This window comes from Gallus gallus, chromosome 4, assembly GCF_016699485.2.
Source record: "Gallus gallus isolate bGalGal1 chromosome 4, bGalGal1.mat.broiler.GRCg7b, whole genome shotgun sequence".
Classification (NCBI taxonomy): Eukaryota; Metazoa; Chordata; class Aves; order Galliformes; family Phasianidae; genus Gallus; species Gallus gallus.
Genome location: NC_052535.1, coordinates 45876511 through 45890489, shown reverse-complemented (window position 1 = coordinate 45890489; position 13979 = coordinate 45876511). Strand labels below are relative to the sequence as shown.

The 13979-nt window shown below is 40.5% G+C and overlaps 1 protein-coding gene across 5 annotated transcripts in view; it reads right to left on the bottom strand.

Annotated features, from left to right (window-relative positions):
* The window catches only part of LIN54 (lin-54 DREAM MuvB core complex component), a 38518-nt gene that overhangs the window by 7927 nt on the left and 16612 nt on the right, over positions 1–13979 (bottom strand). For 3 of the 5 annotated variants that reach the window (XM_004941117.5, XM_046941225.1, XM_046941226.1), the window contains exons 3-9: positions 9408–9528; positions 6486–6631; positions 4814–4972; positions 2285–2501; positions 1466–1539; positions 1125–1322; positions 527–618 (exon numbers count right to left, since the gene is read on the bottom strand). In XM_004941117.5, coding sequence (XP_004941174.2) covers positions 527–618; positions 1125–1322; positions 1466–1539; positions 2285–2501; positions 4814–4972; positions 6486–6631; positions 9408–9528 — 1007 coding nt within the window. The remainder of the gene's footprint in view (positions 1–526; positions 619–1124; positions 1323–1465; positions 1540–2284; positions 2502–4813; positions 4973–6485; positions 6632–9407; positions 9529–13979) is intronic. The other 2 variants (XM_003641173.6, XM_420554.8) reach the window with 2 other exon arrangements.

Here is a 13979-nt window from a genome sequence, read left to right as displayed (position 1 = left end):
AGCACAAAGAAAATAATCCACGTTAGCTGTTATTTTTATCTTTAGAAGAAAAACACAAGACTGAAAAGAACCTTAAGCCTGCTGCTAGAATCCTTTTTGGGTTTCAGTTGCATTTTGCTGCTCAGTTAGATTTGTGTGCGAACTAAGCTAGATGCTCCTGTTTTGTTAGGCACTTCTTTCTAGCAATATCAAGAAATAGCCTGTAGCTCCCAGGAACTGATGCAGGATGAAGAACAAGCACCAGGGGAACCTTCATGTCAACTTTCTGCTACAGGAGCTTGGGGCTGGAAAGGCTTTGATCAAGAGAATGGCTCGACCGTTAGCTAGACGCATCTCTTAGAGGTGGTAACCTCAACACAGTATGCTTTATTTCTTTAGAAACCACACAAAATTCAGAAAAAAACCACCACCCAACAGCATTGATTGCAGCAGCAAGTTCTGCAGCCTATATGCAGTGGTTTTGTTGTTGTCTTCCTCCCCTCCCCCCCCCCCCCCCCCCCCAACCCTCTTTGTAAAACACACTCACCCATTGAATGGTAGCCTTGCTTGGGACTGGATACTGGATGTCCCAGTGAAGCCAGTGTTGCTTGCTATAGATACATATGATGATTGCTGTAGCTAACAAAACACAAAGGTTACGAGTATTACACAGGGTAACATGAAACAGACTGAAGTATGCTCAATAGGATTTGTAGATGCTCTTTTAATTAGATTTTCAGAACGGTATCTGGAAAGATGTTTATAAACACAGATTTTGAAGTTTGCAGAAGTTGGTATCATTCACTTTAAGAGAAGTGGATAGGAAGGACACAAGTACTAGTCTTTTTTTTTTTTTTTTAAGGACAAACTATAGCTTTAACAAAACCAAAATGGAACCAAAAATTAAGGCTGGTAACAGTGATGTCACAGGCTGGTAGAAACCTTGTTTGAACAGATTGGCTAATCAGCCTTGAGTAGCAGCAGGTTTTATTTATTCTCCTTTTCAATTGTCAGTGTTGACTAGATTGTGAGAAAGATTACAACTAATCCTTACACCTTCGCTGAGGAGCAAGAACTTTCAAAAGGATGGCAGTATGTTCCATAACAGCACTGTTTTGTTACTTATCTCTGGATTAAGACCATACCTGTGTAACATACTGAGCTGGAAGGACTGCATAGCCAACATTTCCCGTGCCAGGTGCTGGTGCCAGTACAGTGCCTGGGGGCAGGTTAGTGAGGTTGGGCTGTATTTGTGGCAGTGGAGTGGCTGGCATAATTAGTCTTTGTTGGGGTTGACTTGTTGTAACTATCTGGGAAGTTGGGTTGAGGGGTTTGGGCACCACCTGGAAACAAAGTAAGACTTCATGAAAGAAGAATATTCCTTCAGAATACATATGTATTAATAGAACATTTCATGACTGTGCTGGAATTGGACTTTTCTTTCCAAGTGAAACAAGTCAGTAATGTGCATTTATTCTGAGCTTACCTGTTTCACGGTCTGTGCTGGCACTATGGGAACAGACATCCGCACTGGGGTTGCATTCACCACCACTGGCTTTGCTGGTAACAAGACATCAGATCAACACATATTATATGCTCAGTCTACAGCTGAGACCCCAAGACTTCCACGCGTACAGAATGTAAGGATACTTAATCTCTGTATACTTACAGTAGTGACCAGACTCATAGGTGATTTTTAGACAGAAGAGTGAGATGCTAAGTAAACAGTTATTTACAAAAGTGTACATGCTTTTTTCATAGCAATGGTTTAAAAATCAGCTTAGATGCAGAGATCTTCTAGACTCTATTTTATTCTGCCAAGAGTAAACTACAAAACCACAGCTTGTTTTGACATCTTCATTCCATAGCAGCTTCAGAAAGCATGGACAGAAACCAGCAGAGAAATTTGGCACTTCCAACACATTTTATACTGAAGGATTTTAACACGGCAGCATTTTGCCAAGATACATGTGGGCTGTTGTGGCTTCACATTTTTAACATGAAAATCTGGGACTTGCCACAAGTCATCCACAAAACTGGTGTAATCTAGGCAAAAGCAACCTAAATAGCTCCAGGGGCTCACGCCCAACTACAGATCAACTTGTCACAGAGGGGCCTTTCCACATACAAACCTGAGCTAACAATAAGAAATGAAACCTTTCAAAATTGACCACAAAACCAGGTATGTCTGAGATGTAGTCTGGTAGTTTGGAAATATTTCTATTACCTGACCATTTTAATGCTCAAAATGCAAACTAGAAAAACGAAGAAAAGCTTTAGATAACACATTAGCACCAGCACTTACCCTGCTGGAGAGGCTGCGTATTCGTACTGGGATTCTGGCTGGCCGACTGGGTTGAGCTATTGGCTGTTGTGGCAGTAACAAGTCTGACATAATGGAACTTGCTTCCAGGTACCTGAATCTGCTGAACATTTGGAGCAGTTGCCAAGGGAATAATTGTCTTGAATTGAGACGTACCCACTCCTCCTACAGTAATGGCCTGTACTGCTGATTTCACAGCCTATTAAACCAACCAAGAGAGCATAAGGTTACTCTTACTAAGGGAGAAAGAACACTGGCATATTTAATCCTCAATTTGTTAGTGGGGAACTCTTCAATTCATTAGCATCCATGAGAACCAAATCAGTTATCCCTGACTATTTTGATTTCTGGAGTAAGAGGAACAGATTAAATGCCACTCCAAGCTTGGAGCAAAGCAAGCTCAGCTCCATTTTCAATTCTTTGCAGTAAACTCCTGAGTAAAGTAACATTTGCCTAAATATGGCAAATCAGTTAGCTTTTCAAGATACAACGTATGCCAAATCAGACATCAGCTAAAGAGGATTTGGTATTCAAAAATCAAGCAGGGAACAAATCAAAAACATACCTACTAATAGAAAAAACCTCACCACAGTGAGAACGTCTTGCAGAACTGTTCATGCTAGACTGCACTATGATTTACCTCTGTGTGTACAGATATGTCCTGCTGGACAGATTGTGATGAATACACACAAATCATTGTGCAGCCAAAGTAGAAATGGAACTGAGTCCATATATTGATTGCTGAAGAGATGAGAAAGCAGTTAGGCTGCAAAATGAAAGAGGCGAGAACAATGAAGTGTAGCAAAATAATTTACTGAATAATAAAAGCAAGGAGGAGAAAGAATTGGATTTTTGGCAGACTTGCGCTGCCTCATAGCTGGGATAGCAGTACTTCTAGAATTCACAAGACCCCATCTTCCCAATTTCTCTCAAACTACAAAATGATGGCAATCACGTTCGTTATATTTGTACACATTGATGACTGCATGAGATTGGTAACAGCCTCTTTTAACCATCCTTTCCAGCGACTTCAAACGTGGGTTAGTTCCTCTTCTTCTTCCTTGTTCTCAGCTACTTCTGGAGTTCAACTATTTATTCTCCGTATTTACTACAATTGATATTAATACATCACTGTCAGCTGTGTTAAATCTTTGTGGTAAATTTGATTGATACAATGATATGACATGTTTAGAACCTTCAGAACCTTTTCCTATAGCTGTCGGCAGCTACAGGAATCAAATCTCAATTTACACATACTTCACTGGAAATACAAGACCAGTCTTTTAGAGAAGGCTTTTTGGGCAGGCTGGGAGGGTGGGAGATACATATATATTTAAGTGTATTGAAATCTCAGCAACACAGAGTAACAGCAAATAAGCACTGTCTGCAAGCATAGTCACAGCGTGTTATTACAGAGAGACCAGCTTGGGCAAAGTTCCATCTAGCACACAAATTGCTGATTGTCATCCAAGAACAACTGGGAAAATAATAATATTTAAGTGACGGCCCTTCAAAGGGCAAGTTCTTGGGCCCTATGAAGACAGGAGAAACCCTTCTGTTTCAGATAGCTTTAGATCACATCTCAATATGCATAACTACACAGGAATCTCAGATTGGTCACTTTGGTTGCTCACTTAAGAGTGATTTTATATTTTAACAACTTTTTAAAACAATCTTGCCAGTTTCACTCTGAAATATCAAACCATGCTGGTGTTTATGTCCCCATATCACCATTCCTATTAACACGAACAATACTAAGACTATCAACATCTGCTGGAGCTTTGGGTCGTTTGCAGTGCATACAACTGTTTCCACTCCCTGCTATACCCATCTTTCTTACTTACATTCGCATACTGTCCTTTGTGTTTATCGAAACAGGAACACAGACATTAAGACGGGAAAAGATTCCCCTAAGATGATAAAGGGGGGGATAAAAAAAAACAAACTAGTTTGTGAAAAAGCTCAATTCTTTCTTCTTTCATTAAAGCAAGTCAGCTTATAAAAATTCATAGGGAGAACCTTGGTATTTTTCTAGTAATAAAATAACTGATTTATAATTCTGCAGGTCTCAGAGCACAGAGTTTTGCTTATGCAGACCTTTACCAAAATATGAACTCCATTGTTGCAAGCCTCAGAAACACCCAGAAAGCAGCCCTAATTGGTGGCATAGAAGCACTGTTCATTGGTGGAAAAGAACCAATTACTCCAAGAATTCTTCCTGCTATCACAGTGTGTCTTTAAGACAACATGGGAAATTTAATATAGAGAGACAAGACTTAGCTCCAAGTGAGGCTTTTCCAGATTGGACACTTTGCTTTCTACATGCACACCCTTGGCTATCAGCTATTGCCAGCCTGCACCTCTATAGGAGGACCACCTGCTCCTCTGCCAACTTCAGCAAAATGCCTTGGGACTGCTCACTGCCAGCTTACAGATCAGCACCCTAGTCTTCCCACAAGTGATGAGATGAGACGCAGACATGCTAGAAATTAAACAAAAGTCAGTCTGTACCTGCGTGGTTGTGTGGTTGACTATGGCCTTCCCAGGGGAGGAGGGTGCTGACTGCTGCACTGTGAGGATCTGCTGTCCTAACGCTACATTCAGTGGGACGCCCACCGTCTTCTGGGGGGAGTTGGGAGGCTGGGAGGCCACTGACACCACTGTTAGCTGCTTGGCAAAACAAAGAAGCAGTTTTAAAATCTCTGTGCAGTATGCAAGACCCTCTAATCATGAGAGGTACAGTTCTCCCACAGTACATCAAGTTCTTCCTGTGAACAAGAGTTGTACTCTAATCACAACTCACACTGTGCAACCTGAGTGTGCAATCACAGCATATACACAGGTTAGAAACTTCAAGGCATTGCCAGTTTCCAGCACAGAAAGGTCCCTGCAGAAAGTCAGCACTGCCCCGGTTTTGGTTGGAAAGTCTGCACACTGAAGCCATAGCATTGTCAGGATGGACTTTTGGAAAAACAGCTTTATAATTGGCATCACGATGACTACATGATCAATGGGAATTATAAGGATGGAAATGAAAAAAAAATAATCTCACTTTATGCTGTTAGTTCATACCAAATATAAAAGAACTTCATCAGTATTTTCAAAGTTTCCAGATTCTGATAAGGTCCAGTTTTCTGCAGGGTATGTCATTTGACTACTCTATTCTACATACTCACAGCCTTTCTGTTGCACTTTCACTGATAAAACCAGGACATCATCCACAGTCAGTTTTCTACCTACTCTTTTAAATTTCCTGCTTTAAGTTTTAAGGAAGATTCACAGGTTTTGAAACTTTAAGATACTTAGAATTATTTGTCTACAGTATACTGAGGAGTTAACTAGGAGCCTTTTCACTCGACTCTTCTGATAATTTTAGAATAAGATTTCTTTTACAACTTCCCTACATTGCTTTGCTCAGTAATAATTCTGAAACAAAAGTCCTCTACTCCATTTGTGTAACATTCCATACCTAATGCACATCCAAACTAAGAAAATCTTAATTCTCACATTGGTTTTCATACACTGTACTTAGCTTGCATGTGTTATATATATATAATATATATATATCTTGGTTCCCACTCTAAGACTCATCCTTTCTCCAGCAATATTCTTCTTCTCAAGGGAATTTTATCAGGTCTAAGATACAAGTGTCGCTGCAATGCTCATCTGCAACACAGCTGATGATGCACGAGTTATCTTTCTATCAACTGTTTGCCTATACCAGTGTTCCACTCTGTCAAGAATCATTGCCAATCTCATCTATATCAGAAAAGATTAGTGAAGACTAAGTTATCTATGGAACACCAGGCAATGGCAGGTAAATATTAACCTATAAAGTAACTGAGGTCTCCTATTGAAGAGCCTGGTGAATTTTTAAGAAGTTATTAAAAAAAAAGTACTATTTCAGCTCTTGGCTAGAGGAGAACAGCAGCTCTCAGAATGGATGCTTAGGGAATGGCAAAAAGTGACAGGAATGGGAAATTAATGCAGTAATGCGTATTGAAATCACATTAAAGGAGCTAGCTGAAAAATCCAGCTTAGGCCACTAATGCAGAGCAGAGCACAGTGACTCACAATGGAGACTCTGGAGTGGCAGATCACAGACAGCTTGCAGCAAAGATGCAAACACAGAGCTTCCTTTGCAGCAGAGACAAGAAGGCTGCAGCCAGAATAGGGTTCTTACCTTGTTAGGGGATTTGAGTGGAGAGATAGCTATCTTATTCGGTGTCTGTTGTGTTGTTGTACTCAAAGATGATCCAATAACTCCACTCTCAGAGATAGTTATTGTCTTTGGTGGTGTTCCTGGAGTAGATTGTGAAACAACCCTGCCTATAATCAAGAAAGGTACGGTCAGCTGAACTGTCACCATTTACAACTCATAAAGCAAAAGTTTCTCTAGATAGTATGCAGCTGATCCTCACCTGAAGGTAAATAACCTAGCAGAAAGGACTGTAGAATTCTTTTGAGTTAGATTCAGCAGAAAGTAATTTGCATTACTACAAATAAAAAGACTAGGCTTAAAAAAAAAAAGCTAAAAGTTATATTGATCTTTCTGTAACATTCAGTTGTTGAAACTTTAAAGCCAACACAGCATCCCCAGGCACAAAGCCCTTCAGTACTCCCACCCTGCACACAAATACTCCGACAGCTGGCAGCATGCTAGGAAGTCCCCAGGCTGCTGCCAATGTGCAAGAAAGTGTGAAGTGGGAAGGAGGGGGGTGGGGTGGGTGCTTCTTTTTACAACTCTGACAGCAGAAACTCTCCATATGACCATGAAAGTGGTGCTTGGTGTCTCTCCACATTCAACTGTGACCTCTTTTTCCTTCAGTTTGTGTTGGTGGTTGGCTTTTTCACTGCCTACAGAATAGATGACGCTCTTGTGAAAATAAGGGTGGAGGTGTAACTCCACATGCAATCTGCTTTTATGATAGCAAAGAAGCTTAAACATCAAAAGCTCCAAATCACAAAATCAGCCTCAGCAACATTGCAAAACTCCAAGAGCAGAGGTTTTTGGTTGTTTTTTTTTAGTGCTTTTAAAATGATTTCCAAAGAGTGTTTGACCGCAGAGCTTTCCTCTGCTGCCCTTCAGTTCAGATGTATTTCTGTCATAGCTTCTTTCTCACCAACCCTGCTGTACTATATATCAAAACCAAACAAGAAACAATGCAACTTTCTGATCCAAAAATCATCTGCTGACATGATGATTAACTCAACCCAACTAACACGGAACACCATCCTTGCAGAAAGCTGCCCTGAGATCTGTGTGCTCTAAGGCAACCTTCACTTGTGCGCAGCCAAAGTAACAGCACACTTGGTTGCTAAACAGGCAACCTGAAAAATGTCACCCTCTTCAATATTCAACACTTCTAAGTTGTTCCCCCATACTCTGTCCCTTGTAAGTTTTTCCCCTTCTCACTGCATTTCCACTGCTGCCCTTGGCATCAGCTTCCTAAACAGGATCTGGCTGCGTATATTGACAATTCTTTCAAATAAACTGCCACCTCAGCTGGTAGAAACTTCCAAGCAATTAAGAATACCTATCAGACTGAGAAAAACAAATAAGCAAATCAGAATTCAATACCTTCTCCAAATACCAGCCTCTCTGAGCTGGCAAACTGTACTATTGGTGGTTGGGGTGGAAAGAGGAAAAAGGAAGGTATTTAGAAAGACTTTCCCTCTCACTTAGAAAAGCATCTTCACCTCCCAGTGATGCCTCCTGTAAGCTCAGGGAAAAGTACTTTGTATTCTCCTGCATATTCATTTCAAAAGGTAGAAGTTGAATTCTTTTGTCATGTATTTGTTTGTCAATACTGTGTAGATACCTTGTGATCCGTATGTTTGCTTTCACTCTGGAGGCAGCAGGATTTAGGAACCTAATGAAACAACACACTTGTAAAAATGATTTCTGCTGTGGTTCCTTAGCTCCGTACTGCTTGCCAATTTTCATGGAATGCCAGGTGAAAATGTAATGCCAGATAAAAAATGTAATGCTTCTCAAAGTGGCTTTCCCTCCCCTAAGTTTATTTTTTAAACACATAAATAGCTTAATTCACATGTGTACAAACAAAACAAAGCAATCTTATTATTTATAGGTCTGTATGTTTGGTGGGGAACTGTCTAAGGAAGAGGAATAGGTGGGAACAGGGACATCCAGTTTCACTGGCCGCATTAAGCTGGGCACAGGCCAGTGTGACAGCACAGGGAAACGATTATGATTCAAATATGTGCCAATCACTATAACAGTGGAAATGATGAATACAGGAGACAGTTGCTTTCTTTTTACAGCCAGCTCAAGTCCCAGCCCTATGAAGACTTAACACATTCATTTAAATATAACATGGAAGATTTTAGGTCTACTTGGGTTTGTCAGTCTGGACAGCTGAAGAAACCCTTCAGAGCTCTGAAAACAACTCCAGCTTTCTACATTTGTCCTTTTGTGATAATTTGCATGCATTTTATCAAGGGACACATCAGTCTCACTGCCAAAGTGAACAAAAGCTTGCACTGGGGGGGCTTTTTTTTTTTTGTAAGACAAAAAAAGGACCATATTTGTTTTCCAAAGAGGCAAACTATCTCTTATTAACCTTCATTAACTTCTTAGACTCTTCTGAAATGCTTATTTCTTAAGTAGGTGAGCAATTCAACAGAAAAAACAACTTCATTGATAGTTCTCTCAGAAGTGTTTCTCTTGTTATTTCCAAGCGTCATGTTTAAGTCTATCATAAGCAGATTATAGAAATAGAAGAGCATTTGCCTCCCTTCCCTCTTTTTTATTTATATAAGTTATCCATAAATACTTTGTTTATCAAGTTGCCTTTTCACACGCTGACACACTTCTCTCTTTTCCCCAAAAGTAAAAACATTTTGAAGAAAAACCAAAATAATCCAAAATCTACAGCCACGTAAATGAGCAAAGTATAAGGAAATCAACCACTGCCCATTATCTGCTTCTACCTACCAAAATCTTTGCTGATTATTTTTTTTACCCAGTTGCTTCAGAAATCTATAATAAAGATCAATACAAAAAAGAAATTCTACCACCATCATCTCTTTGAATAGTCTTAAAAAAACAACTGTAAAGCAAAACAAGTCAAGTAAGTACAACCTGCAATGACCGGTGACACTTGAGTGGTCTGCCCTGTAACAGCTTTGCTATTGATTGGTTTTGCAAAGATGAGCTTGGTGATCACTGGGCCTGAAGTTGCAGTTCGGGTCTTCTTTGCAATCTGTAAGATGGATTAAAAGAAAGAGCTCAAGTAACCTGAGTGTTTTGGATCAGAATGATGATGTTACGTACATCAAATAAGAGGACAACATTCACACGTGGAAGTAGAGAGTAATTGTTCATCTCACACTTTACCTCAGTTTCTCATGGGTTATCATCTGTACCACTTGAGAGCAAGCCAAAGCATGGCAGCCAAACCCCTTACAGTCATTCTATAAGGTCTCTGTACAAACATGCCTTGATTTCAAGGTACCTTACTAGTGTCCTGAAAATAAATTTCACATGCAGTCTGTCTATATAAAAGCATTAACCTTAGAAGTATCAGTCTTAAAATTAGAAGTTTAAAGAAAAAGTCATGTTTTCAGGCAACCAGGGCATAACTTGCTCCTCAAACTACTTCAACAAGACAACTACTGCTCTGAAATATCTCTTCTCCTGTGCTGACACAGCACCACACTTCTGCCCTACAAATGGGAAAAAAAATAAGTGGGAAACTCCTGGAAGTCTTAGGCACTGGTTAACTACACAAAATCAACCAGCTACATCCAGGTCTTTTGTGTACATTTCACAGCAAATCCTGTCCCCAGAAGTACTCCAGCATCAGGAACAAGTATATGCAATTTGATGAGACAGACTGTTTCACCTTGAAGGCTTTTGCTTAAAAAGGGTTTGGTAACAAAGACTTCCCTGCCTCCCTCCCCGTCCTTCACCTTTTCAATACTGAAGGGTCTGCTACCAGATGCATTTATCCTAACTGTTTCTATTAACCCATGGGCCTGATCCACATCCCACAGACACCAACCACCAACTCTAGACACATCACAGACGCATGGCATGGCATCCACATGGGAAGCCACATACCAAGTTGCAGATCTGCCTTTGCTACTGAAGCAGCTGACCAGGGAAACCTCATACATGTAGAGAAACAGACATAACAGCCACTTTCAACAGCCTGAGAAAGTTGTGATTGCTTAAATGAAAAAAAATTGAGTAGGCTGGATGTTGTGGTTTCCTATACAAAGCCCTGTTTCTAGCATTTGCTGACTAAGAACACCTTTACATTCTAAATATTCTGCAATACATGATGAATTCAGCAGTCTCTGCACAAAGAGCAAGTGTGGGGCTGTTTCAACTGCCAGCAACATGCCTGCAGGATGGCTGGGGGCAGCCAGAGCTCCACCTGTGATAGGTCTGAACCTTCTGGCCTCCTACAGAAAAGATATGTCTCTGTGTGCTTGAATTAATTCTAATTCTGCCACAGGTTTCAGACCAACTCAACTGCTATTACTTTTACTCTTTGAAGCAAGGTCAAAATCTGACTCTGAACTTGACCACCACCTACCAGAACACAAGCACTGAAGAGCAGTTGTGTCCCAGTAACAGCCATCAACTTTGCTTAAATTGCTGGCATAAATGCTTGTAAAATACCAGCCAACATGAATTATCTCACAGAAAAGTAAAAATCCCAATACGATAGCCAGTCAACACAAGCAGCCCTGCTCCCTACAGACTCAACTTGCAATACCCTCCTGTTGGTCTAGTAAGAAGGAGCTCTAACATCATCTAAGAGAAGACTGAATCCCTTCAGGCTTTTGGAGACCTAGAGAAACCCCAGCACAGTTCCCTTGGCCATTAGAAACAGGACGCATGCTCCCAGCCAGCTGGCTGCCCCTTGGCAGAGAGCCTTTTTGAGAGCTCTGCTGCAGGAGCTGACAGCACAAGTGCTTCAGTGGGAAACTCATTACCCACTTCAGTATGACTGGAAAAGCCAGAGGAAATCAAAATGACAGACTGCCCCTTCGATGCTTCAGCAAGAGCAAGTTCTCCAGAGGTCTCTGTCATTGCCTGTACTAATCACAGTAAGTTAACATTATTCCTCTTTGCCTAACTAAGCTAAGCATGCTCTCCACAAGTTACTTCAAATTAGACTGCAAAAGTATTTCCTGTGGCAACAAGCTTTTCCATTAGGAAATATTAACTTAAGAAGCACGCTCCATTTGTCTTCCCTGTAAAGTGGGAGAACAATTAACATACAAGCATCTCTATTTAAAGGGTTAATTTGCGTCGCTGTAAGCACTCCCCACTAACCAAGATAGCAAGTGTGCTTCTGTGACCAGACTCTGACTTCAGCTGTCAAACAATGTAGCAGTCACACAGAAAAGGAAGTGCACACCTCCAACATACTGCTGGATACAGAACACTACCATAAGGAAGCTAACATTCTATAAATCCACTCCCTAGATGACCTCACAGGAGATCTTCCATGTAGCCACACCCAAGTAATTTATACTTGGTATAAAAGGGAAAAAAAACAGAGACTGGAAATAGAAGATAACAGCATACTCCAGAGAAGGTAGTAAGGATACAATACTGTGTCAGGAATAGGGTTTTTCTGCGGGATTAGGGAGTACATGACATTATTTTTCCACCATGAGACATAGTCACAATGCTGGCTTAGCAGTTGTTTTGCCACAGTAGCAATTGTGCTGCAGACATGTGGATTTAACTGCTGAAATGCACAGCCAGTAACCACACCAAGACAAGTTCAAGTCAGACCAGTCTAGTGACAGCTGTGGTGGTAGGTCTGGACCTCTGGTTGAGTCACCTGCAAGGCTCAACTTCTGCTTTGCACTGAAGCACCAGCTAATATAGTAGCACATGATGATTTTTAAGCTTGCATGCAAGTAGAAAACCTGGGCTAAAAGCAGATGCATTTGCCAAGTCATTTTTTCCACATTCAGGACAGTGATTTCAACTATATTGTGACAAGTCACCCAGGTCTACCAAAGGGAAAGCAATAAGCCTCTTCTCTTAGTACAGAGGAATCCTAAGGTCATGCTACATTTTATACTGTACAGTCTCATAACTCTCAACATTGCAGAGAGGGAACAAGATTACAAGGAACGTTCTGCTGGAACTCTATCAACTCTGCCCTTTCTCAAATGCTGAGATAAAGTGTTACAAATAGATTATAGTAAGACTAATGAATTGCCTTGATCTGAGAAGTTGCTAGTACAGCGATAACGTAAGGAGAACTGTAGAGAGGCTCTTAGTCCAGTCTTTTATCAATTCATTTTTCATCAACCAGTTCAAATGAAGTGCTGCTGTGCATTTTAGAACAACTGGATCACATGAGTTAAGTTACACATAACCCTTGGGAAGCAGGGAGGCATTCATGGCTTCCTTTTCCACTCAGAAGGTGCCAAGAAGGCACCGAAAGTTTAGAGTTTCATTCTGGATTGTCGGGTAAATGCACAACTTCATTTTCTAAGTCAGGAAATTAAAGCACGGGTTACCTCCCCTGTCATACATGATAGAGTAGATTGAATCTCTCACCTAGCCTTGTATAACCCTTTGATAAAGTAATTTTCTGCAGGGGCAAGTACTGTCTGGGAGCTGCTCACGTAGCTGTCTTTCCTGCAGTATCAGGCAGTTCTAACAAACTGAACACTGTTGTCTTGCTTTTCATTTCTACTTCCTCCACTCCTTATAAGAAAAAACAAACAACGAATACCATGAATTAACAATTCAATTTTACAAAAGGAAGTAAAGATTTAACACACAAACTTAATCAAACCACAACTAAATTGATTAGCAAATGGTTTTAAGTCCATTTGTATCAGGTTATATTAAGGAACCTGTAAGACTCCTAATAACAAACAGCAGAGGTCAATCATTAAATCACTGCTGGCACAAGTAATCTCACGCAGGCAGAAGCCCATCACAGCTAAGTTATTTTCTTGTTTCTTGTATATGCCAGTTAGCAGTAACTGAAGCTAACAGGTACTGATCTGCTCTTATACCTTCCTGTAGCGACTCAAGCAAAGACTTTTGAAACCTGTAAAGTCAACAGTATCATTAACAATGAAGGTGCAAAAATAAAAGCAACATATGAAACAGATGTGTGTATGAAACATTTTTTCTTGCAGATACAACGTAGCAACAAAGGAGGAAAAGCAGAGACAGGTGCAAGGATCACCCATTGATTTAAAACAAACTATCACAGCGACAGTTGTTCACGCTTGCTTATCATGAAATACTAGCTGTAGAACGTACCACTGCTCGCAGTATGCTTTAAGTTAGTCATTTTTCACATGCAGGAAATTTGTTCTTGCTTGTATACTTGGAGTTTCCTTTCTCATTTTACTCAACTGCAAAAATGATTATTTTCCACCATAAACTCCACTGAGTTTATGAGAAAGCTTCCCTTTCATGATTTTTTGATCTGTCCCTCGCCTCCATTTAGAACAAAGTCACTCGTGTTCAGTTCTGCCACTTATCTGATATCAGACCCCTTTGGCTAATAGCCCATATGCCTTTTCAACATATTTTCAGATCCCTTCAGATTCTACTTTCAATTATCTGAACATCTGTACCTGAGGCAGCAAATAGCACTTAGAAGTGCCCATCTCACAATATAATCTAGCTGATCAATATACACTGATAAGCTTA